General features: G+C 40.0%; 1 protein-coding gene across 1 annotated transcript in view; it reads left to right on the top strand.

The window, feature by feature from the left end:
- The window catches only part of tex264a (testis expressed 264, ER-phagy receptor a), a 76,541-nt gene extending 49,391 nt beyond the window's left edge, over positions 1–27,150 (top strand). Inside the window, exons 3-4 of the mRNA XM_056436965.1 lie at positions 20,478–20,649; positions 25,701–27,150. Of these exons, the coding sequence (XP_056292940.1) occupies positions 20,478–20,649; positions 25,701–26,068 (540 nt within the window). The 3' untranslated portion in view covers positions 26,069–27,150. The remainder of the gene's footprint in view (positions 1–20,477; positions 20,650–25,700) is intronic.
- The last annotated feature ends 679 nt before the right edge of the window (positions 27,151–27,829 follow it).

Below are 27,829 nucleotides of genomic sequence, written 5' to 3'. Positions count from 1 at the left end.
ATATGGGGAATGATTAGAAAGATGGGAGGGGACAGAAGAGAGTGGAGTTATCCTGTACTAAAAGCTGGAGAAGAGGTAGCGGTGACTAATAAAGAGAAAGCTGTTATGTTGGCTAGTACATTTGTAAAGATACACAGTAATAATAATCTGTCTGAGGAAGGGAAGCGAACTAGAGAGGAAACAAGATGTACACATAGGGAGGCCTTGAGGAAGAAGGAGGATACTGAAGATGAACTAAGTGTACCATTTACAATAGGGGAGCTAACAAGAGCAGTTGCTAAAGCTGGAATGACTGCCCCAGGAAATGATGACATATGTTACATTATGGTAAAACAATTAAGTGGAGAGGGCTGAATAAATTGTTAACATTGTATAATAAAGTGTGGGAGGAAGGTAGCATACCAGCAAGGTGGAAGGAGGCTGTGATTGTCCCTATAAGGAAGCCAGGGAAAGATGCCAGTAACCCATCAAATTATAGGCCAATTGCGCTAACGTCAAATATATGCAAACTTATGGAACGGATGGTAAATGAGAGATTAATGTACTATGTAGAGAAACATCGGATACTAGTAGGGTGCCAGAGTGGATTTAGGAAAGGTAGGGGAACCTTGGATTCAATCCTATGTTTAGAAGATGAGGTAAGAAAGGCACAGGTTAACAAAGAAACTGTGGCAGCAGTGGTTTTTGATGTAGGAAAGGCGTATGATATGCTATGGAGGGAAGGGCTATTGATTAAAATGCATTCCATAGGAATTGGGGGGAAACTGTTTAATTGGGTTAGGGAATTTCTAGATAAAAGAACTATCCAGGTAAAAGTAGGGACTGAAAGATCAAGAACATTTGAGGTAGAAAATGGGACACCACAAGGGAGTGTGGTAAGTCCTATTTTATTTTGCATTGCAATAAATGACATCTTTGGAAAGGTCTCACCAGATGTGGGAAGGTCACTATTTGCAGATGATGGGGCTCTATGGAAAAAGGTAGAAACTTGGAACATATTGTTAAAAATTGCAAGAAGGGATAAAACAAGTTGAAAGGTGGGGAAGAAATGGGGATTCAGATTTTCAGCAGAAAAAACGAAAGTAATGCTCTTTACCAGACGGAGAACCAGGGGAAACTGTCAGCTGAAGCTGTATGGGAGCAATTTAGAAATAGTAGAGACGTTTCGTTTCTTAGAGTACACTTTGACAGCAGATTAACATGGAAGGACCACATTAAAAGCGTTAGCGATAAGTGTAAAAAAGTAATTAATGTATTGAGATGTCTGGTAGGGTTGGACTGGGGAGCAGAGGTTGCATCTCTACTGCACATGTACAAAGCTTTAATTAAATCCAGATTAGATTATGGTAGTGTAGCATATGGGTCAGCTTCAGAAACCGCACTTAAGCAGCTAGATGTTATCCAGGCCAGGGCCTTGAGAATCTGTATAGGGGCAGTAAGAACATCACCTGTGTGCGCCATCCAAGTAGAGACCGGAGAAATGCCACTGGGTCTTCGCAGAAAGCAACTGCTGGGTAATTATTGGGTAAATTTGAGAGGTCATGAGGGTAGTCATCCAACTAAAAAAGTACTGCAGGCATGTTGGGAAAGGCACAAAGTGCCAAAGACGAGTTTTGGCTGGATAGGAGAAGCAGCAGCAAGAAGCCTAGGAGTCTCTGAGATAGAGCTTATCCCTACTGTCATTTGGCCAATAACTCCTGTGTGGTTGCTGAAGGAACCAGAGGTAGACATGGAGTTGCTGCAGATTAAGGTAAAACAAAAGAATCCTGATCTAGTGAGTGAGTTCTATGAGTACACAGCTGGAAAATACGTAGAGCATGTGCAGGTTTTCACTGATGGATCTAAAGATCCAGTTGCAGGCAGTACAGGGTCTGCTGTTTCAGTCCCGAGCAAACATTATGAAATATACAGACGCACTTCGGATTTTCTGGCTGTGTATTCAGTTGAATTGTATGCACTTGTCTTGGCATTAGAGTGGATTGAGAAACAAAGACCAGGCAAAGTCCTTGTGTGCAGTGACTCCATGTCGGCACTCGCCAGTCTGAAGTCGGGTCTGTCCAAAACGCGACAAGATCTACTGTTTAAAATATTGACAATGAGCTCAAGAGCAGTGGAGCAAGGCATTGAAGTAGTATTTTTATGGGTGCCGGCCCATGTAGGTATCAGAGGAATGAGAAAGTGGACAAGCTAGCCAAACAAGCACTAAAGGAAAACAGAGTACAAGTAGATCTTAAGTTATCAAAAGCAGAGGAAAGGGCATCATCAAGGTAAATATCAACAGGGTGTGGCAACGTCAATGGCACCAGGAGACGAGGCGGAGACACTTGTACTCAATTCTGAGTATAGTGAGGGGTAAAAGTCAGGGAGGAAATAGGAGGAAGAAGTCACAATGGCAAGATTGAGGATTGGGCACAGCTATTTATGCAGCACATTATTTGTGATGGGAAACACCCAACTGGACTTTGTGAGCGCTGCCAGGCACCAGGAACGGTACAACATGTTGTTACCACATGCAATAAATACAGGTCAGAAAGGAAGGTCATGTTGGAAGAAATGGAGAGACAAGGGATGAAGGGAAGCGAGATAGGGAGTATATTGGAGTGGGGGTCGAGTGGTGTGGGAAGAGGGTGTTTCATGCAATTTTTGCGAGCTACAGGACTGATGGGGAAAGTATAGTAGCTAGGAACCGGAAGATGGCAGTAGTGCAACTTAAAGGATGCAAGCTGCCGTAAAACACCACAGAAGAAGAAGAAGAAGAAGAAGATTGTTTTATGTGGAGAGCACGGAACCTATTTGCATTTTCTTCTTTCCCTGATTTGTTTCCATACAGGCTCATTTTCTGTGTTTCTCTACCCGTGGGCAGGTATGTTTACTTCAGTAGATGTAATGTAATATTGACGGGTTTTAAAGGAGCTTTTTAGCTTATAGCTGAAGCTGAGTTTCACATGTTACATAAATAATGTCACTTAGTGATTCGGTATCTAACTTTCATTTTTATGTGTATCCCCAGAATACCAGACCATGGTATCAATATGGTGGAATCACACAAGAAAGGGAATTGTACCTTCTATTCAAAGAAAGAGTTTGATTTGATATTATAACACTTGGTCCGGTCCTTTGGTAAATAGGGGCAGTTTACTGGAATACATTAACATTGACTCGGGGGGATATATTTGTTGAGATAGAAAAAATAGATTTAAGTAAATAATATAAATGTATTCAAATTTGTAAGACAACAATCAATGTAGAGATCTTGTCTTTGTTAAAGGAACAATTCGACAAGTGTTGAGTGTTTGAAAACCAGACAAATTCAGAGAGCCATTCGATCGAGTCAGAGCTAAACAACCAACAGTTATCAATGTAATAACTGCAACATTTGCAAACTTGAGTGAACCATGTATTCAAAATCACTCAAACAGAATACACCTTGTGCCTTGTACCTGCAGCGAAATGTTTCCTTATTCTTTTAGAAAAACAAGATTAGCCATTTCTCCTTTGACATAACTTTTTAATTGCTGGACGACTACATTTATGGAGCATATTGGTATAGAGATTGGACACATTCAGTGTTGCAAGAAGATCGATTGTACTTGGGGCCACTATTCTTACTTTGTGTTAAAAATCAGAACATGTGGGGCAATAATGCAGTAATCCAAATAAAATATGCTTGCTATATATAACAACCAATCAAACTGTTGTCATTGTAGTACATTATGATTACTGTCATGGTTCTTGAGCGTTTTTTTAGGGAATTTTTTAGTTCCACTTAATAGCTCTACATGATCAAATTGATTGAATTATGGGAGTGGGTTTAGCTATTGACTATTGCAGGCTCCTTACATATCAATAAATACATGGTAAAGTAATCACGGATTGTATGTTGAAAGAAAACACCTCTTGCAAATGAGCGGGTGTCAGAAATGTAGACGGCTCAATAACACACAGCAGCACTGGTGGCATGTCTGCTTCTGTTCTCCTTGTGCTTTTTTGAGAGAAGCTTCAAAAGGCATTTGGCAGCCATTCCACCCCCCCCCCCACGTCTTCTGCAATCCCTGAGATTATCAAAGTATCTGGGCTCCATGGAAAACAGAGGGGGGAATCCTTGGCAGAGGCGGTTGCCCTGGCAACAAGTTCAGTTAAATCAGCTGCCCAAAGCAGAGGTAAAACACAGCTGACTAAACCACATAACTGGATGTTGGCAGACGGTTGACAGGTTGGAGTAGATACCTGTCGTGGCCCAGCAACCAGGGTGAGAATAGTGTAGAACAACCCTGTATCTCAAGATCTGTGTTAATGATAGACCGGCTGATGGAGCTTTGATCTGTTGTATATTTACTGATAAAATAGAATATTCTATAGGATGCTGTCATCTGAACTGTAAGAGTTTCCTCAAAACATATTTTCTATTTTCTTGAAGTTTCCCCCTTTGACATTTGCTGTCAAACATACTTTAGCAGTGCGTCGACTTGTCTTGCACATGTCCTACTTTTGTATTTTGTGAACATGTATTTCCAAGCTGCTGTCATTCACTGTGTCGTGGGCTGCTGAGCTCTTCAGTTTTCCTCACATTTATGTCCAGCAGTGTCTTTTAGGAATGACTGTCAGGCTGAAGTTGGTGTTGTGTGTTTCAGTGAAAGAAGCAGTCAGTGTTGACATGTACATCATCCAAGTCATGTCAGCCCCAGTAGAACATGGTAAAAGAAGCTTGCATCCTCTGGACTTTACAGCTCAGCACATTCTGCTAGGCAGAGACAATTATTTGATTTTCTCTTGTTTGGAGCGTCCAGAATCTTGACTGAATAATGCATGCAATTCATGTGGTCACATAGTTCCCATAGTGTTGACCCGGGCAGATTCTTTCAGTGTTTGATCTGGACTGAAACTTTGCTGTTGACATGTCGACCTTACTGGTTTCTTGAGGGATCCTACAATCCAATTAGTATTTGTTGACAAGTTAGGAATGTGACAGACCTAAAACTAAAAGGTCCAAGATGACGGTGTCAAATAAAATTCGGTAGCACAGCACTTAATGGACACACGTCCATCTCATCAGTGTCAATGTGTCTGGGGTTAGGTCTCCTGGGTGGTTGTAAGTTAGCAATTTTCATGTAATGCAGCATTAACAATATTCAGCAGAGTATGAATACAATAACAATTTTAAAAAACATAAGCAGGAAAGTACAACGCAATATCTTTAATGTGTAGCTTTAGTGCTTCATCCAGGGAGAGCCGTTAATGAGTATGTATAAAAACTGGAGGGACATCACGTGTGTAGCCACTGAGAGAGGGCACCCAAACATCCACAACGTTGCAAACAAACAAAACTGTTCTCTAAATCGAGTAATTATTCAAAACAACAGGCTCTACAACGGGTGATCAGGGATCTAAAGAGTACGAACCGACACTGGGGAAGAAGACAAACAGGGTTTAAATACACTTGGAAGGTGCAGGTGATGAGACGCAGGACATGGCAGACAACAGGGGGGCCAGGAAGTGCAGGGAAACCAAGGACACGAAAGACAAGGACTTCTAAATGAAACAGGAAACTAGACACACAAAAAACCAAGATCATGAAAAGGCTATTAATTATTTAATTAACGATAGATTTAGACTGGTATTTATACTGACCTTTGTAGCTAAAGAGGTTCAATGCTGAAGCTTTCAATCATATATGATCTTCATCAATTATGCTCAAACTCTGAGCTTTACTCAACTTTTACCCCATAATAAAAAAGTGAAAATAGGGGGAAATAGTCATTGTTATAGTTTTTAAGCCTATATATATATAGGCTTAAAAACTATAACAATTATTATTTTCGAACGATGATTCATCTGCGGATCTTGCTTTAGTTAGGGGAAAATAATAATTTTCTTACATACATGACCAAATCTGAAATTATCATGGTATGTTAAAAATCATGTTTAACTTCTTGTTTGTAGTGTATCAACGTTAACTTTACTTAATACACTGACTGCTCTGTATTCATGAACAACATTGTTTGCTAGCTAGCTGAAGATTCAGTTAGTTAATCTCCCGTCGTGATGGCCCGGCAGAGAAGCTCTTGTTGTTCCTCGTTTGAGAAAAAAACATCAATATAGCCAAATATTAGAAGATGAAGACAAACAATATCTCATGGATGAAATACCAGACTTCCTGTTGCTCCAATCTTCCTGTTCAGTTTCCTTGCTGAAAAGATACGTATCTTAAGCGAAATTCAGAAGAAGCATCATACATCTCATTTGGTTGATTCTATTCCTTAAAGCAAGGGTTGATAATCTTGAAAAAGTAGCAAGAGTGCACTGGAGTTTGAAAATGTTCCAACTGAAAAACCCAGGCCAGTATTGTCATCTCCTTTCCAATGAAAGCAGCTGGCAACATAAGTAAGACTAGAACGGGCACTCGGTAGAGCGCATACCTTCGCATATCACAAGATTGGGCATTGAATTATGAACATGTTGGCATTAGTTGCATGCCAATTGGATAAAAATTGACTGCGCTATGGTAAAAAAAAGATTTTGACCTTTCCATGATCTTGACCTTGACCTTTGACCCGATTGATCCCAAAATATAATCAAATGGTCCCCGGATAATAACCAATCATCCCACCAAATTCCATGTGATTCAAGAAGATTTGACCTGTTTATGACCTTTGACCTTGACCTTTGACCCGATCGATCCCAAAATCTAATCAACTGGTCCCCGGATAATAAACAATCATCCCACCAAATTTCATACGATTCGGTTCCATACTTTTTGAGTTTTGCGAATAACACGCATACAAATAAATAAATAAATAAATAAATAAATACACGGCGATCAAAACATAACCTTCCGGCATTTTCAATGCAAAGGTAATAAACAATGAACATGGCTATTGTTCGTACTTACAGCTGTCAAGAAAGCAGATTGTGGAGGACTCTGGTGGCGAGCAATGAGGTCACAGGCAGGTAGCCTATCTAATCACTACATGCCATGGTCGGATTTTTCTCTTTTTTTGTATAAGAGCTTTTGATACACTGATCGAGAATTTCAACAAATACAACAACATTTACCAACCATGTACCTTTAACTTTCTATGTGGAACTTAATTATTTTTTCTTAATCCAACTCAACACGGCAGACATTTTTAAACAGTTAAACTTCTTCAAGTGTAATTTTAAATATTGTTTTTCATTGTCAGCTGGATGTTTATATTGGGAACATGTACTAAAGTTGAATTGGCAGGGAAAGAGAGATGGACTGGAGTGAATTCAAATCTGTATGAGGCCAGCCGTTCAGCTTAATGAAGGATCCACCAACATGAACATTTTTTCCCCAGATTTTTATATTGGTATTGCTAGACTCGTCACCAGTCGACCGCTCCACCAGGAAAACTCCCACTCCTCCAGATGGCCTGTTTTCCTTTGATTGCCAATATCCCTGCAAGCGTTATTCTTAACTAAGGCAGTAGCAGCAAAAGGCAAGCAATTTTAATAAGCGTTTGGACTTCATTATTAAAAAAACTAAACAATTGGATTGGGGGAGATTAGAGCAAAATAAGAGGAAGAAAAGATTTAAACAATCGATGTATTTTATATTTCTCAGCCTGTTGCAAGTGTCCCTGGGGTTTACTCCCAAATCCAGTGGAAAAATAAGTCTTAATATTAGTTCAGCAATATCAATATTAAAAGACTAGGCAACATATCAAATATGGCTTTTGTTTAAATTGTTTTGACTTTAAAAGTGTTTTCACCTTAATGAGTTGAATGTTTGAGTTTATCATGACAAGAAAACTCTTTTAAAATAAATCACTCAATCTATATTGCTACATACTGTATCTACAGTCACATTCCCTGATATTGTCTCAAAGCTCTTTTAACTGTTGGATAAATATTTAAATTTATTTGTTTGGTAAATCTGTTCCTCCTGTACTCTTCATCTTCCGGCTCCATGTTTTGGAGTTTGGGTTTTCTCTTTCACTGCGCCTATAAAACACAGTCATTAGAGGCTGAGAGGAGCACAGAGGGGGCATTCACATCGGAGCTCTGCCAGCTGAAGGGACTGGTAATTGTAACCATTATGCTGCTGACAGAGGGTGGCCTGGATGGTCTAAACATGGCTCTTGTCCAACGGACAGCAGCAGGTCTATCGCAACTTCAACCCAGATCCAATAGCTTCTATCTTTAAACTGGCACTGGATCATCCCTCCTTGGGTATTTTCCTTGGTCTTTGGGGATGGAGGCGTGGAGCTGTAACAAATTGTTATCTTTGTTTCCTCTTAAAAACATGCCATTAGTCAGAAGTTAAGTCCCGGTTTCCTGTTTGCTTCTCTCCGTTTCACTCACTGATTGTCACATACAAGTGACGTTTATTTGCCTTCTTGATGACCGCTCTGTTGGCAGTATGGGCAGTTTATGGGGGTTAATTGAAAGACTCTAACTTAATTAAATTCACATTAGTCACTGTACTGTGGCATAATTAGATATTGGCAATACTTTTGCTTTGAGGACTATGTGTTGTGATGGGTTCATTGGCTCATATTAAGAGGAGAGATAGGTAGGAAATTATCAGCAGAATTGTGTACCTTAGCATTCAGACTCCACGGTGTTCTTCATGAATGGCTATATTGAGGGCACAGTTTATGTTTTACCCAACATTTTTGGGATTTCTGTAATGTAATCTTTTTTAGTCTGCATTAGATGTGCTCTGGACAAAGGCTGCAGGCGTAGAGTCTACATGCTAATGAGGAAGTCAATGCTGCTTCTTTGTGGGCTCATTTATGCATGCGCTTCTCATAATTGAAATTGTTGTTAAGCCAAGCTAATAGATTGCTCCAAGGATGGCTCTGTCTTTCCACCACTCAGCTCACGCGGGAAGCCATTGGTGATCCACTCTAGTGCAACCATGAGTTTTTTTGTGGAAATCTTCAACAACTATTGAATGGCTTGCTATGACATTGAGCACAGGAACATGGTTTTCATGCACAACGTTCTTCTGTTTCAACTCTGCAGATGTTCATGGCTTTCTGGATCCATTTGATGATCGACATTACCTGGCAGGGCCTGTGAAATGTTTAGATGTAGTTCTCCATCCCAGTCCTGGATTTAGCTCTGTAGGCTTTTAAGGATATACCATGTTGAGCTGCAAGACACAAGAAGGGATTTGAAGTCTTAATGTACAGCTCTGGGGCTTTTCAATCACCCTCATGCCCAGGAAAAGAGTAACGGGAAGAATTGAAAAAACAGGAAGTCAAGGACTTTACTGTCTCAGACGAAGAGCTAAACCTTGTGACAATTATTTTGACCAGTTACCAGTCTGTGTGACAGGGCGTTCAGAAAAGCATGCCGTCTTGTTCAAACACACAGATTTATATTTAAACTATAATTAAAGGAGCCAGAGTTACCAAATATGTCATGCCGACACACAACATATTTGGATGAGAAAAGGAAGACATACACTACCGTTCAAAAGTTTGGGATCACCCAGACAATTTTGTGTCTTCCATGAAAAATCACACTTTTATTGATCAAATGAATATAAAATATAGTCAAGACATTGACAAGGTTAGAAATAATGATTAATATTTGAAATATTAATTTTGTTCTACAAACTTCAAGCTCAAAGGAAGGCCAGTTGTATAGCTTATATCACCAGCATAACTGTTTTCAGCTGTGCTAACATAATTGCACGGGTTTTCTAATCAGACATTAGTCTTCTAAGGCGATTAGCAAACACAATGTACCATTAGAACACTGGAGTGATAGTTGCTGTAAAAGGGCCTCTATACACCTATGGAGATATTTCATTAGAAACCAGACGTTTCCACCTAGAATAGTCATTTAGCACATTAACAATGTAGAGAGTGTATTTCTGATTAATTTAATGTTATCTTTATTGAAAAAACAGTGCTTTTCTTTGAAAAATAAAGTCATTTCTAAGTGATCCCAAACTTTTGAACGGTAGTGTATATCATTGGCTATTTTAATTAATGATGCTGTTAAAAGAAAAATAAGATGTATTAAATATTAAAACCAGTAGATATTGGAATTTAAGTTTACTTTAATGCAAATTAATTTAATATTTAAAGAGAAAATTAAGGTTTAAGAGGCCTTTATTCTTTGTATTCCTTGTGCACCATGATGTGCTTTGAGCTGCCCTTTTCCTGTGTGAATGCCAAGTATAGGTATCCATGGTTTATTCATAAAGAGGTGGTAGAATGCCTTTTTTCTAAGGATACGAGGCCAGGCTGACGAAGACTTTGTGAAGGAAAATAGATGATTTGAAGCCTGGTCAAAGAAATTCTGTTGCTCTCATTTTATTAAGATTTGTAATGTTGGGAAGTAATTATAATCACAAATACTGTCTTTTCTATTCTGTTCAGGGTTTTTCTTTAACTCACTGTTCTTTGTCTGACTCTTAATTCATTATTGAGCCATTTTCTCAAAATACCAGACAGAACTTATTAATGCTACATTAATCACACCTTTTTTGGACGCATACTTGTCTTCTGCAACTTTTAATTATGTCTGGACAAGATGGGCATATCAACATTGATTGGCTGCACATGTTTTTCTATGGCTGCCATGAGGAAATGGACAGAATTAGGTTTTGTTCTTGTGAGCTTCATTGTGCGGCTGAAAATGAACAAAATTCCACTTCTGCAGAATTATGCCTTCTGAGAGGTCAGAAATGATTCACTATAATTGCTCAGCCCCCCCGGTCCCACCTCCCAGGTGTAAAGTACATAAGAATCCTGCAGGAAAAAATATAGCTAGTCCAGTCTCTCTCCATCCACATCCCCTCTTTATAATTGTATCTAATTAGAATAGAGTTGTGAATATCTCTAACATTAGACTCCCAGATTAGGATCTCAATCAGTGGAGGGAATCTGTCTGCCTTTTTAAAATGAATAACTATTGATATTCATGTATCTCCATATCCTTCTTTGCTTGCAGTGGTTCACTGAATGTTGAGCTTTTAATGACCAGGACTAATTGACTGCAAACCTCTCCAGTGGTTTTCTTAATGGCCTCATGCGTTCTGTTGAATCTCTTTTCTGAGGGAAATCTCACAGCTGCTGTAAAGGCACTGTTTGCTTTTTAGTGAGTGTTTACTTTAGGCCTTGAATGCACATTAAGTGTCCTCCTTGAAGGATGCCTTTAGAGCTAAAAAATAACTCTGCATCTCACTCAGCAGACAAGCAAAGAAACTGGTTATTATTGTTTTTCTTTGGCAACCTGATTTCCTAAACACCATGTAAATGAGAATCCAAGCCTCTGTAAACTCGGTATTAAAAGAAACCCGTTAAGCATAACCTAGATTCAGACTGATTTTTTGGGGTTAATATTGGACAAAGTCTACAGACGGGAAAAATTATTCTACTGATGTAACTGTGAATTAAATGAAGGCTCGTTACTTTTAGCGCTGTTTTGATGTACACATAAAACGTAGACATGAACATAGTGACTTCACCCATTGGTGTGTGGACGGTCGTTTTGAAGCACTGAGTTTTTAAAAAAAATCCGTCACCATCTTGACTTTTTGCAACCATATTTGGACTGAGGAAAAGTGACAGAGAAACACAACAACGAAGAAAACTAAACTCAGGTTGCAGCATCATATAATAATGTGTTCCATATAATTGAGAGGTTTCACTATTCCCAGTTGAAATTTCCAGCTTCAAAGCATCCCAAGTGCACAATGCCAAACCTTGACTGACTGTGACAAACTTGGCATGGTAACCTGTGTGTGAGAGGTTCACAGTTGGGAGACCAGCTACTCGTATTTCCTACTCGCCAGCCCACCAGATCAATCGTTGGAGACCTCTGGAGACCACAGCAGCTGCTGACAGTCACTTTTCTTGAAGCTCATCAAGTGTTTCTGCTTATTGATTGCTTATCCACCTCCCTGCCTTGCCCTCTTCCAGCTCCACAGCCTTTACAGCAAAAGCATTTTCAGTCCTCAGATCTCTGCTACCTCCACCCACAGACACCTTTGCGCTCTTCCACTCGGTCTTGGAAGGAGGCCTGGGCTTGTTGAGACGGATGCAGAAAATAGCCCCACTGCAGCAGAATGAAAATACACCGCTCTGGGGAAGGAGGTGACCATAGGGGACAGTCTGAATTGGACACCACTACCGAGGTGTGAAGTAGAGTTTGTCTTTTTCCTCGGATAGGAGGGGGAAGAGGAGGTTATGGTGGGTGTGAGGAGGGTGGCTGTATTAGTGCAGTGGGAGTAAAGGGACCAGGGGAGAGAGTGACAACTCGAGATTGTCACCATGTGTTGCCCGGCTATTGTATTAATTTTCCTTTTTCTGTGTCTGGGGACCAGGATGATAAATCATCCACCTACAAATAGATGTGTGTCTGAAGTGGCATACACCCATAGGTAGGGGCTCGGGTCTTTCTTTACATCTCCTTGGTTCCATGCTAGTTGGAGGCTGTAACTGTGAATACAGGACTTAATGAACATTCTTTCATTCTTCACCACCGCTTGTCAGCATAGCTCACGTCTCTCCCCTGTGGGGGAGGTGTGCTGTCACTTTTCTGCTGGCAAGACAACACTTTTTTCTGTAAAGGATCAGAAGTTTCTTCAAATGATTGTCATGACCGTTTAAAGGAGAAATCCATCTTTGGATTGTATTTTTTATTATCAAGATGTAATTCTACGTTTGGTGTGCATATTTCAACTCAAGTTACCTCTTCTTTTTTTTCCAAGTGATGATTTCCTTAATTAGGAATAACTTTGAGCAGTACGGAAGCAGCATGAACCATTTTCTTTTAATCAAATCTGTGAGCATTGGCACCATGGCTCATTCACTACGTAGCATCAGGTTAGCCATCATCAACCATTTTTGACCAGGACTCCTGACCAACTGACCAAGCGGCCTAGGAGCTATTATAGAAGCACACCAAACATGCTGCATTTCCATCTCTCATTTTGCTCAGTTTCCTGATTAGTCTTTGACCCTTGACCTGGACATATAAAGAGTAACGCAGGCCCTGCTGACTTTTCTTCAGGCAGTGACAACATTGAGAAAGATGGAAGGACGAGCTTTAGTGCAAAGTAGGGAGATAATTTGTGTTGCTAAACATAATGCACTTCTCTAGTTGTCACTCTTGTTTAGGTTGCTAACAGTACAATTAAAGAGGTACTAGTGGTTTTCTAACTTGCTCATTTTGATGGTGAGGATCAAATCTGTGACCTTCTGGATATGAAGTATCCCTAAACACCATTCCATTCTGGCATCTTGTTTTTTAATTAAAATGCATCCTTGGATCTTATTCTCTGCTCCATAGTTGAAGCCCACTGAATCTTAGGGGTTGTATGAAGTGTTGTAATTACATTCTTGTTGCCTACACGATTCTTCCGCCTGCTTGGCCGACTTGCATTTAACTTAGTGCATTTCTGAATTTCTTAAAATACCTTCTGACCTCTCCTAGACAAATCCACAGGGCCTTCAGTGCCCAGCTGAGTGTTATGCGCTGGTGGAGAGTGATGAACCTAACAGGAGTACAAGTAATAGCAGGATTGTGCCTTTCTAGTTGTAACAAAAAAGCGTGAACCTTTTACTTGCTATGATAAAGTATCTTCCAATTTCGATGAGAAGTTATTGATTCCTGCATACATGGTTGTTGAACTATCATGCAAAACTGTGGTGTGGAAAAAACACGAGACAATCTGGCAGAGGACAAGTGCAAGTGACTGACGGACTGATGAAGGGGTGGGCTGCAGGTGAGATGGGCGTGAGAACCAGGTGAAGGGAATGAAGGACGATCAGGTGTGAGTGGCCGGGTCTGAGTTAATTAAACCAGCAAACAGAATGAAAACAACAAATATGAAGCGAAATTCGTGATGAATGTGATGAGACTGAAAACAATAGACTAGGGAAGAAGGATCATGTACATTTTCAGTAGTACATCCACCCGTCAGTCTACATTGTTTAAGTTGTATCTATGCTTTAGACAAATACTATACAGTGCATCTCCAAAAACACAATTTCAGTCAGATCTCTTGATATTTGCTGCAATTTGCCCCTCAACATTGTGAGAAGGCTGGCCTCTTAGGACTGAGGTTCTCCATAGTCCCTTCACAGTCCCTTTAGTCAGCCAAAAGAGCCACTTAGTTGTAAAGAAAGAGAGTAGAGAGACAAGACATTAAAAGAAGAACGAAGCTAATGCACCAATCTTTGAAAATGGCTGCTTGTTGTGTCTTTCAAGCCACATCTGTAAGTGGAAGATGGTTTGCTTCATCAGAACTGAGAGGACTGACTACATCTCATATATGAAAGGCTGTGACACAACATAGTGCCTGTATTGAGCTCTTCTGCTGTACTGATGGTCCAGTTACTCCATAGCCATGTTTATGTCTGAGGGTTAGTTAAGTGATGCAGTAAATCAAACACCAGAGGTGTTGTTTTCTATGTTTATTGGTATTTATATTGGAGCAGCTGCCAGAGGCCAAAGACACTATAAAGCCCCATGAGACCCTCACCCATATATGTCTGTTTCTGTGCCCCTCAACCTACCTTACACACACACACACACACACACACACACACACACACACACACACACACACACACACACACACACACACACACACACAATTCCTTATTACATCATCATTTAATGAACTTCACGATCAACATTTTACATAAAATGAGTGTGTGCAAATGTATTTTCCACCTTTCTCTAAAGTTCAGTAGTTTTATTTGGTTGCTTCTGTAAAAAGCTGTTTGAGTTATGTCACCTATAGTAAACGACCAAGAATTGTGAATATGACGGAGCTCATTTAGATTTTATAATTCCAAGTACTACAGTATTCCTGTCAGGCAGCTTGGTGAGCAATACTCTTAAAAAATGTGATGCTTCTATTGATTTAGTGGGAAATTACTGCTTGTATCTTCCACTGAAGGTCAAAGGTCAACTAAAGCATCATACGCAGGGGGTGCAAGAGATTGAATGTCTTGGCCAAGGACGTTTCTGCAGAAGTTGTGCTTTAACCTGTGTCCTTCGGTCTGTTATATAACGGTCTCACAGCTTTACAGCTCGTTCTCACCTGTACATTCTTTCCTGCTTTGGTCTATCCAGATGATTATAATGAGAATCAAACCCTTCTAGGATAAGGCCAGACATCATAGATTAATTGTGTCTTAATTAGGCATGATAGTAAATATACTAATAACTAAATGTCACGGGATTTTCTTCGTTTGATGACAAAGCTGCTGTACGTTGCATAAACTAATTAATTTATATGTTTTAAACCAAACTTCATGGTTATATACAGAGCAATTAAAACTAGATTCGTGGTGAAAAAATCTTTCCACAAACAGACAAGAGAGGACAAGACCAACACCGAGACAGAAAAAGAGAGAGAAATATAAACACCTGGTGTGGATGTGTCATGCAATGATTATTATGATATCTTACAACAAAGCCATTACTCATTCATTCTTTGTGCGTTATCTAACAAATGTCTAGCAAAATGTACTTTCTTAGATTTGGGCAACAGCAAAACTATAATTTAGGTTTATCTAAGGTTTACAAAAATATCTTTGTTTGGGTTAAAATTGCTATGGAAGATGCGTGAGCAATAAATCAACTGTGACTTCGACAATGGGCTCGATCAGCCGTCTCCCCAACGAACGGCCAGTGTTTCACCCACCCACCCTAAACTCCTCCTGTCAGGCTCTGTTCTGTGTATCCTCTGTCGACTCTGTGTGTCTACTCTATTCTCGGTGTCTTCTCTGCGTCTCCTCTGTTTCCTTGATCGTTTCATCCCCTTCACCTGCCCTCAGCCACTCTCGTCTCGTTAATGTCTCATGTCGTACACCTGTTCTCATGTCGTACACCTGTTCTCAAGTCGTACACCTGTTTCCATGTCGTACACCTGTTCTCATGTCGTACACCTGTTCTCATGTCGTACACCTGTTCTCATGTTGTACACCTGTTCTCAAGTTGTACACCTGTTTCCATGTCGTACACCTTGTTGCGGCGTTCCGTCGTTGTTGTTTTCTTAATCCGCTAAAGAGCTGCAGACACAGTGAGTTTCCTCTCACGCGCATGACAGGAGACCGTTCATTTCCTTTTCTTTCGATTTTATTTTAAACAGCAAAAAACGCTGACAAAGTAAACAAAATAATAAACGTTCAAAACGATCTCATGGTCTTACGGTAAAAAAACGATATCTCTCATGTCTAATGCGGCTCTGTTCTTACACCTGTTGCCGTCATGACGTCATTAAATAGCCTGGCCCGAGCGTCAGTCATTAACATAAAGATCTTTCAATGTATTTAACTTATAATTCCTCCACCGTGAGCATAATTCTCAATTTTAAATTATAAACAATTCTGAAACTTAAATCTACGAAAAACACACTTGTGGCTCTTACACACCTGTTTTCTCCCCTATATATTGTGCCACTCTTTCCCTTGTCTGTTGCTGGATTGTTGGCTTTTTTCCTTCGTCCTGTCTTTCGTGCCTGATCCTGCCTGCTTCGATCCTGCCTGCCCTGAACCCTGATTCTCTGCCTGCCCCTTTTTGGATTTTTTTTTTTTTTGTGTGTGGAAACTTCTGACTCATTAAAGAGCATCTTTGTGTTAATCTACAGTCCTCGATTCCTCTGCGCATGAGCTCCTGCACCTCGCTACCTGTGACGTCAGGCGTGACGCCTCCCTATGCAGCGTTTGATGCTCTTGAAGCTTCCTTATCAGCAATACAAATTGATTTTGTGGCACGTATACAAATTACAGTGCATTAATTTTAATATCTCTGGCTACAAACAGTGTTTTGGAATAGCCTGCATTTCCTGATTAGTCTGCCACCCTTGACCTTTACATAGATGAAGAGTAAAGCAGTCCCTGCTGACTTTGCCTTCGGCACTGACAACAATGAGATGGATGGAAGGATGAGCTGAAGTGCAAAGCAGTGAATGTATTTGTGCAGTTAAATGTTATGCTTTTTCTCTAGTTGTCCCTCTTTTTTGGTTTTCTGTCTTGCTCATGGACACTTACAGGACGTAACTAGTGATGGACATGGTGAGGATCAAATCTGTGACCTTCGAAATATGGAACAGGACCTCTCACCACCAACCCTATCCTGACACCTTGTTTTTAATTGAATTGAATCCCTCGATCTTCTTGTTCTCTGCTCCATTGTTGATGAATCTCGGAGGTTGTGTTTTGTAATGTTCCTTCTTGTTGCCGGTTTCTTTCGCCTACCTTGAATACACTTAATTATATCATTTTCAGAAATAGGCTAAGTAGTACTTGATAGAAATGGCTGACATACTTTAGAGGAGGTTTCAGAACAGAACCAATACGATACCTGAAAAATAAAATCAAGGTATTAGCTCAAACTGGCGCCAACCCCCAGGTGCAACACCTTATGCTTGGGAATATTATCTTCAAATAAAGGGCAGTGTGATTCACATGTGGAAATAAAATGGAGAATGTTTTGTATAAAAATAGGATCTCATATTCTCCATCTATCACTTAATCTCCACCAATTCAAATGTAACATGTTTAATGGACAAAGCACTTCAGTGCAGCAAGGTCATTAATTATTAAGAGTGAGGTTACATAACATAGAGTGAGAGGCCAGGACTGAAAGTGACCCATTTTGTAGAACCACTATAACCATAAATTAGGAACAGGTAACGCTCCATGATTTACTGGTGCTGATACCAACTGGTTGTTCCCTTGCTGGTTCTTTGTTGGCTGATGGGTCAGTGATGAGAGAATAAGTGTGACTGAGTCTCTTCTGAGGTGACAGAGAGGAACAACTGACCTGTTCTAGGACTATTCAGTCTTTTCCTTCGTTTCCTGCAGGAAAGCACATTTCATTCAAACCCCCGGACACAGACGGAGGTAAAGTGGATGCTTGTTGACTCCATGAGAGGCTAGAGGGAAATAGATGACACCCAATCCGACCGTAGAGAGGCCAGAAAAGAGCACGCGGAGGAAATAGAACATCTTGCATGTCATATCATTAAAACATGTACGCCAGGAGTGAGTTTTTATTATGATGGGGACGGTTAATCTATTTTATATTTCTTTATTAATTTCCCTGGTGAGAGGAAATATGAATTACTGGACAGTGAATTGTGCCTTCTAAAGATGAGACCTGCTTTGATCAGCTTACCATTTTAATAATAGATGTTAGATGTGTTTTTCTCTTTTTGGGGGCTTTTTTTTGGACAGTGAACAAGAACAATTAAATAATAGACTAACTAATGATAATAACAATATCAATCTAAAATAGATTTGATACTTATATGTAAGAAGGAAAGAGCTTATGATTGGAGTTGTTGAACACTGACGTGACGCGACGCAAGCCAGACACGTCCGCAGACTCTCTTAACTTTCTTTTTTTGTAATATAAGAATAAATAACAATTTTGTTACTTTGTTACTTTGCTCAGTGTGTACTCATAATTATGTTAACGTCTTAACTTTGTCTGCTTGTGTTGCCTGTTGTTTTAGGTTTTAGTCTGTAAACGGTGTCAGTGCTCAACCAATCATAGTGCACTAACGTTACTCCCGGTAACTCTTGTGCACACAATACAAAAATCACCATAAAAATGCCACAATGTCACAAAAGTGGGTAAATTCATGATGAGCGCCTTCTCTGTGGTCGATGGTGTGTTAATCCGTAAAATCACCTGATATAGTCTCTGGTCGAAAATGTGCAGTCCCCGCTGGCACAAGGGTTTAATAGAGATGATGATGCTAATTATGAAGAAGTTACTGTTTTAATAAAGTAAAGCACATATTTTGGTACATATCTTTCTTACATACAATTGTATTTATCTCATCTGTGACCGTTTCCCTTGGTGTGTGTGTGTGTGTGTGTGTGTGTGTGTGTGTGTGTGTGTGTGTGTGTGTGTGTGTGTGTGTGTGTGTGTGTGTGTGTGTGTGTGTGTGTGTGTGTGTGTGTGTGTGTGTGTGTGTGTGTGTGTGTGTGTGTGTGTGTGTGTGTGTGTGTGTGTGGATTTCCCAGCTCATTGAGGCAGGTTCAAGGAGATGGGTACTAGTCCTCATTTGCATAGCTAGCTCTGGGGCTCGAGCCCCCCGTGTCAGCCAGGTGATTCATACCAGCTACCACAGTCTTATTTTGCAGAGGATTAAATTAAAACCCATCAGTCTGTCTAGAGCACCCTGACCCATAGGAAAATGAGTCAGTTGACTGACTGGTGTGAGACCATCCAACATGTTTTGCCCTCTCGGAAAAGGCCAGAATAGACATACCGGGTATTTGTCGCACAGCCAAGGCACTATTACAAGGCTGTACAATCACTTCAATTTAGAGACGAGACATTTATGCAATTCTGAAAATGTTCATGCAGAGAGGCCCACATTATAAAAGCATTACAATTCCAATAAAGGGAGATATACTGCATCGTAGGGTGTAATCTATCTGTAAACAAAAATATATATTGTAAAAACGAGAGGAGTCCCCAAACCAAGAAAGGACATAAGAACATAAAAGGATATTTAACAGAAATAAAAGGTTTTTTTCGGGAGCAACTTTATAGAAATGAAACATTTTGTTTTTTTACTTTGCAAATAGTTTAGAGCAAGTACAGTATATGTTAAAGAGAATGGAGTCTTGGAGAAACTCCTCCTTAAAACTAAGCTCTTCAGGGCTCTGCGGACCACGCGCCTGCAGCCGGCCTTCACAGAAACCAAGTCCGCTCCAAACAGGCACTGCACTAGTTTGATCAAATTGGAGAGTAAAGCGTACTAAAGTTGTCAAAATTGTGTATCCATTATAATTAGTGGGACTTGAGTTAAATATCCTAGTGTCATGCCATTTGGGTCATGAATGCCTGCATAGGTTCTCACACTAAAACATTAATGTGTCACTTAGCGGCCGATCGTTGCTGAGACCGGCCTGTGCAGCTCACCTCCTCCTGCTGCACTCAGCCCATTGAAGAGCTCTCGTCTCTGCAATCCCTTGTGGACTAAAAGCAAAAAGCAAAAATTATGTATGGCTTATTTCCTCCTTCGAGAAAATATGGTATAATATTTATAAACCCTCCACTTTCTGCACACTCCACAGGAGGGTGCAAGTGTAGACACATAGAGGTGGATGGAAATGCAACTTTAATGCGCTTACATGGGTAGGCATTTTCATGTTAATGTGCCAAAGAAATAGTGTTAGGTCAGCAAAGTGAAGACCTTTGAAAGCTACATACGGATATTTACATCATCTACGTTGTCCATCTTGTTGAGTGTGCGAGTATGAAGCAGTTGATAGAGGAGAAACGCAATAACTTTCATAAGAACACTCCACACATTCCTACTTGAATGTGTTAGATATTTTCTTATAACTGAACACTAGTTGCAGTTTAATAATAATTTCCAAACTTTGTGAAGCCGTGTTATTCAAGCCTCATCTCCTTATGTTTGGTATTCACGACTACATAGTACAGCCTGTGTAACAATGCATCATGTCTCACATCTCATTGTCCACATTGTCTTTGTTCCTCCACAGGAGAGGAAGCTGTGTGCATTCCCCACTATTGAGATCTGTAGCTCAGATGTCATCAACTACATGGTTCCACTGTCTCGCCAGACAGACTTCTTTGTTCCAGAGATGAAGGAGGAGGTTAAAACAGATGCTAAAGAAGAGGACTCTGATGAGGACAGAGGAACTGACATTACAGGTAATGTGTACTTTGTGTACAACCTAGTCTCTCACTGCCGGACCTATCGCCACAGCGCTAAAGAAAAGGTTCCACACATTGTCATTCTGTTTATAAGGGGGGGAAGAAGCTCTGACTAGTTTGTATTTCTTTAAACCAACCACAGTTGTCTTAGTGCCGCTAAACACATGATGCACTGTTGTTACTGAGCCCTCATTAGGAAAAGACGTACAGCATCAACCCACAAAAAATAATTCCAGATGTTAAAAGAAATGTCTGTTTCACTGAAAGCAACAATTTAAAAAAAGGAAAAAGAGATTCATTGAGGATTATTAAAAAGACTGAAGTTGTTTTTTGTTATGTTATTTCATCTCATTGCAGTTTAATAAAGCTTGATGATAACAACTCAGGTTTATGCTTTATTAAGACTATAGCTTATTAAGAAAACATGAAGAAATGATGTGGCAACTTTTATTTAGTTCGACAGCGCCTACCCTTGAGTCCTCACAGAGAATATGTGATATATGGGACTCAATGTCTACTCTTTCAAACTTGCTGCACCTGGAGGCTGGACCCGAGGCAGTGTTGACATTGTCATTGTACAAATCACTCGAGAGAGATGGGACAGAGTGGGGGAGGTGGGCTAATTTACATCATCAGATCTTACTGATCTTAGGTTATGTTACACCCCTCGTAAAGGCTGTTTAAATGTGGACTGTACTTGTAAAGCGCTTTTCTAGAGTTCTGACCACTCAAAGTGCTTTAACACTCCATGTCATCATTCACCCATTCACACCCAATCACACACGCCATCGTGCACAGTGGCGATGCCTGAGACGATTTAAAGCCGTTCTTCAGACGACAACAGCACAATTGTCAGCTGTTGTCAAAAGACATTGTGTTGGACTTCGAGTCATGGCTATTTACAGTTATAAATTGGTTTGTCAGCATCAGCATATTTTGTGTTCATGGTATGTTTTCTAACAAATGAGAAAGTTAATAAGAACAGCTTGATATATTTTTACTATAATAATTCTGATATTTCATCAGTGTATGAATGAGTGGGAATAGGTAAATGATGACATGTAGTGTTGAAGTGCTTTGAGACTAGAATATTGCTATACAATAACAGTCCATTTACCATTTAAAGGCGGAACGACAGTGAGCACGCAGAGATGTTCTTTAACTGACGGACATAATTAATATCCTGATGATAAATCACCTGAAAGATTACCGATTTACTACCAATTAGAACGGGCACTCGGTAAAGCGCATACCTTCATGACCTTGGCCTTGACTGTTGACCCGATCGATCCCAAAATCTAATCAAATGGTCCCTGGATAATAACCAATCATCTCACGAAATTTCATGCGATTCGGTTTAATACTTTTTGAGTTATGCGAATAACACACATACAAATAAATACACAGCGATCAAAACATAACCTTCCGCATTCTCGAATGCAAAGGTAATTATCAATAATCTAATGATGAAAGTCAAAGTCTTGTTTATCACATGGAATCAAGTTGTGATACTATTACAAAAGAGGAGCTTTAGATAAATACAAGCCTTCGGGATCACTTGTCCAAAAAAACACATCTCATATGCTTTAGGCTCTGTTTAAAAGAATGTATTTATGTTCCTTTGGAAACACTCATCGCCCAGCGCCTCTTTATTGCTCACAGGAGCGCTGAGACGGAGCTATTGTGTGATTGGTGATAGCAGGAACATAAATGGAGTTTCAAGAGTGACCACATTTCTATTGCAAAGTGTATCCACTTGTGAAATTGGAATGTAAACTTATCTTGTCTGTTTCTTTCAAAGTGTTGTTGAATGTCTTTAAATCTGAAGAAGCTGTTGTTCTTAGCTCAGGCATTATGTGTTCTATGACAACCAGAAGGCAGGAGTCTGAATGTCTTCCTGTGTGTTTGCAGTTCTCTCCACCATGGCTGGTGTGTGTGTGTGTGTGTGTTGTATGATGTGTTGGTGTCGTACATGAGGGTTAGAGCTGGGTTGCCGCTCTTCAAAATGGAGACTGAGCGTGTTTATGTTCCCAGAGACAGCTGAGCGTTCTTAATGAGACGGATCAACCAGTGGATATAAGCTTTATCTGCCAAGCCAGTGGTGGAAATCCGGCAACTCTGAGATTGCTTTAAACTTTTCATCCCTCAACTCCAGTTTCCACATTATAGACATTATAGTCCTGACCATAAATTCGGCTTGTGCCCGAACATTGAGACTGTTTATATGTTCACGGCACACTGAGAGCAAATAAACACGAAATGCAAACACTTTTATGATGATCTGTTGTTATTCTTTTGAACAGTTTTAAACAGGCCAATGGGCTTAATTGTTATAGCATTTATAGCATGGGTGACTTATTGGACTTAGCTATGGTACAACCTTACAAAATATGTCAGGCTTGTTCAAATAATTTGAAATTGGTCTCCTTTTACTTAATGTCTCAATGTATTTGTTATATTATTTGTATAGTCATGGTATAAGTACACACCATCGTGTATTAATCCACTATTAAAGTGTGTGATGATTGTGGGAGGTATCAAATGTAGCTATGTTTTGATGATTGTTACATTTGATGCAACAAGCCCTAACCCTATTGACGAAGAAGAGGCATGAAGTGTGTTTCCATCCACCTTTTATGTGCTCGAAATTAAAAAAGAAAAGTCTGCACTTGGCTGAGGTGGAAATGTGGGATTTTAGTAAAATCAAAATGCAATAAACTGATCAAACTAATCAACTGTTCATCTCCACTGTGCAAAGAAGATGTCAACCTGATGGCAGCCAGAAAGATCAGACATGTGTGGGTTGATGAGGATACTTGAAACCAACACAAATATTGGGTTTGCTTTGTCTGTCAGTGAGATTATGGAAAAAAGCTACTGTCCCTGTTTTTATCAAACTTGGTCATCAGGGTGTATCATGCGGGCCAAAGAGTAACCCCTTCCATTTTGGAGAGGATGGTCTTGGCGGAGGTCTGCATTCCCCGAGTGCCCTTCTAGTTACATCATTGCCAGGTCATTTTTGTTTGATTGAGGTTTGACTGTTGCCCGTAAATTGTCAACATTTGCACTAAATTTGGATGGAATTCTTTTGAGAAACACATCGTTTATCATGACATACATGTACAACAATATATGTTCATATTTACATGCATTTAATGCTTCTGCCTTCCAGCCCTAATTTGTAAACCAGAAGATCCATCTACTGTATCACCTCTTTCGCGTCTGCACTTTATTGTTGCACTTATCTCGCCTTCCACTCAGACTCTGATTCTCCAAACTCTCAGCACGCCTCAGCCCGATCAGTCTCTAATTACTTCTTTCGAAAGCCTCTCCTCTGTTCCAAACAGTTGGAGGAACAAGACTTTGATTCGCTGCTAATAATCCCAATGGGCCTAATTTAGCAACTAATTTAGGCAAATGTTATCTAAAAGACTTTCAGAGGCACAGCTGGCTTCAACTAGAGTACCAATTTCAGGACTTGCTTGCAGGTGGTGGAAGTTGTCCAGTGTGTCGAGGCTCTTCCTTGGGGGGCTGTCCACCCGATTACCCTAAATAGACCCATTATTTCCTGTAAAATTCCTTGTATTGTAGAATGAGTCTCTCTGGTCCTTTTTACTGCACCATGCAAATAAAAAATACATAAATAACTCAACTCCATATGTATTTTAAAGCAATAAATCTCAGTCGCATGATATTCACACCAGCGCTGATCCACTGATGACCATACCCAATGGTTTTGTTTGAACTTGCTAGCTAATCAACAGGCCTATAAATGGATATTATAATTTACCTAAATGGACGTCCCATTTATGATATTCTTCACTGTTGACAGGATCAGATCTGCTGGATGTGATAATTAGATGGCTGAGTGATGTTGAAATTCGAATGACGGAAAAAGAAAGACTGACCTCAGCGCGGAGTGCGGAGACTCCTTGCTTATTGTATTTGGGTCCCAAATGACACATTTAGTACAAACACACTTTGATGTGTGGATGAGATTTATTTGGAGTGTGAAAGCAGCAGGAAAAGGCTGCGGACAATAGTGTGTTTGTGTCCTGTGGGATAGTCAAGTCATGTCGAGTTAGATGTTATTTATAGAAAACACTTTATATGGAGGCTGTTCATTTCAAACCAAATAAGACATATAACAAGTGAAACGTGTTCGTATACTACACAGGTACAGGTGTCGGTTGGAGATGTGTTGGGCTCATAACGTTTTATGACCTGATTCCTTTTTTCCATTTGTAATTATAGGCATCATAAGGGCCTCATATCCGTCATGTGTTTCCCATGTTATAGTTGTGTTATTCTCATAATGTTTTCATCTTTTGACCACCTGACACACAGTGCTGTGGTTTTTACAATCCTGTGTTTCAGCTCACAACATTACAGCTATACCTTCTAGTTGGCTTCTACACAAATGCCGACAAATAACAGTAGTAAGAGATAAAGAATGGCTAATAATAAAAAATAAATAATTGTGCCTTTGGCTCTAAATGACTATTTCTGTCGTGCAGTTGATTGACCATTCATACTCTAATACAATTAGGTTGACTTTTATTTATTTAAACATATCTAAAGCATTTGGATGGATTGTATATAATAGATGTGAAGACAGAGGCCGAATCCCATGACCTCTAGGGCCACCATGATGTTGATTTGTGGGTTTGAGTGGTTTTGCAATGCTGTCCGAGAGGATAAATTGTAATAAGATTGGTTGTCCTGTTTCATCTTATTCCATTATTAGGTCAACATGTTCATTTATGAAAAGGTTTATGACTCACTATGTCCAATCATGTCTTTCATGTGTGGTATACATTTACAGTAACCATTATAGGGTATTAAAAGTGTTATTCGTCATTGTGTTCATCTGAATTGCCAACATGGTAAGCACTTATTCACAGTGCCACCAAGGGACATCAAATTAGGTTATAATAAATCAGCACACCTGTAGTTCACTCTAATTGAGTTTTGCTTGCCTGTAATTTGTTTGTTTTTTGCACGCTCACAAAGCCTTTGTTATGTGTCTATTTTCCACATTGCTGCAGGTGCAGACTCCCACAGTGACGTGAGCTCAGTGAGCGGCGGTGCTCCCTGGGACAGCAGAGAGACGTCCCTGGCTGCTTCCACAGCCGCCTCCCTGGCATCGTCCCTGCCTCTGAGGGACGTAATGGATGCAAATGAAGACGTTAAGCATAGGGACAGCGAGAGAGGCTCGAACGGGTCCATGGGCAGCGGCTCGTCCTTTGAAGAGCTTGACATGGATCAGCAGGAGCAGGAGGCGGGAGAAGAGAGGGAGGAGAATGGAGATGGAGATGAGGCGGAGGTCCCTGAGGGTGAAGATGCAGCTCGAGAAGCAGTTGAACTGGTGGCTGAGAAGAAGAAGCCTGTGGGGGATGGAGATGAGGAGGGTTGATGCCGAAGAGATAAGAGATGAGGCCATGTAACACTGGCATGCTCAGCTGTTACTGGTTATCTGTCATGTAATCTTGTTGGTGGTTCTAAAGCTCTTCATGCCATGACCACCATGCGGTATTTCTGCGCCTTTTAATTATTTTCTTCTACTTTTCTTAAAGCGTGTACTTTGTGTGATACTTTTTTTTGTTTTTTAAGTTCCCGATTCTATATTTACACTGTGTCCGGATTGGACAACACACAGCCCCATTTGGTTGAGTCTTCTTGAGTAAACCACGTTCTCTGCACATGAGAATGAGAGCCGAGATTCGTTCAACTCTATATTTAATTTAAAACTGAAATCCTGTGTGAATCTCCGCCATTCCTGTTCAGATTAGAGGTGACACTTCAGTTTAAGATATACTTTAATAGAAGGACACTGACGCCAGATAACTTGGATCATAATATATCATCATTTTTGCCTGTGTGTGAAAGTTGATATTGTACCCCACTTTCAAGGTTATGTTTGAGGATTTTTATGTAACGTGTTGGTGTCTTGATATTCCGTAATGATGGAGTGAAAATGTGCAGGAGCTAATGCCGTAGACATTTTATGGACCTATTGAAGTGTGTTACTCTTTCTAATTTTTTCTCCACTCTGAACAATAGAGATCCCACAGGTGGAAACTGAGGCAGAAGAAACACACAGTAAAGTAACTTCACAGTAGACTCCAAGTCGCCGATGGAATTCAAAATACAATTCAAAGGTGTAAACCTTTCCCCTTGGATAGTGCAGTGGACAGAACGTTATTCTCTCACTGTGCTCAGATAATTACTTTATTTTTTAATGTAATGTTCTCCTCTCTAGTCGGTTTGTTGAACAACTCTACAGTTCTGTTTGTCGGAAAAATTCCCTCTCTTCCAGAGCCTAGTTGTGATATGTTTGTAGATTGTCGGTAATGTGAGACATTGGAAGTGATACAGTGCATTGCCATTTTGGTGTCTTTATATCTGTATTAGAGGTTTCAAATGAAAAGTAAAGTGGACAGGAAGAAATTGTGCTTCGATTTTGTTGCACACAAATATCATAAAATTCTTATTCGATACAGTTGTCATTACTGCTATACTCATACAACAATTATTATCCATTTTTATTTGTCTGTATCCCAACCACGAAATGTTCTGTGTTAAGTGTGGGTGGCAGTGGGACACATTGTTGTCTAAAGGTTAGTGGCTAATAACTCACCAAGCTCTCTCTTAAGGCTAACGGCTTTGGTTTCACATTGTAACGACCGTCTCTTGCCGCTACTTCTTTTGGAAAGAGCCAATAATAGAATTATTTATGTTTCTGTTCAGAAAATTAAACGCTATTTTAAGATTTTCCTGGAGGAGAAATTTGGCACCATTGCAATATTTAACCAATGCACACAAAAGAATACAAATATGGAAAGCACAAAAATATTTCACAATGTTATTGTATCAGAATTCTCCTTCGCAGGAACTCTAACATTTGAATGAGAGGTTTGGCATTTGTGTCGCAGTTTATTTAATCAGCCGTGAGTACAGCAGCAGAGGAAGACTATGCCTCAACACACTATTTATATTTGATGGACACATCGCCAGTCTTCCTTAATGAGCATAGTGACCTATAAGTAACAATGATTTTATTCAACCGTCGTCGGCCCAGTTATTTCACTGATTAATACAGCAGTAACCAGAGAGAGAAAAAGTCCTTGTTTCTGCTCAGGCCAAAATAATTGGTGGATATGGGGCACACGTACAT

The sequence above is a fragment of the Pseudoliparis swirei genome, chromosome 18 (assembly GCF_029220125.1).
Source record: "Pseudoliparis swirei isolate HS2019 ecotype Mariana Trench chromosome 18, NWPU_hadal_v1, whole genome shotgun sequence".
In the NCBI taxonomy this organism is placed as follows: Eukaryota; Metazoa; Chordata; class Actinopteri; order Perciformes; family Liparidae; genus Pseudoliparis; species Pseudoliparis swirei.
Note: the sequence above shows the minus strand (reverse complement) of the source record. Positions and strands in the feature narration are given on the sequence as shown.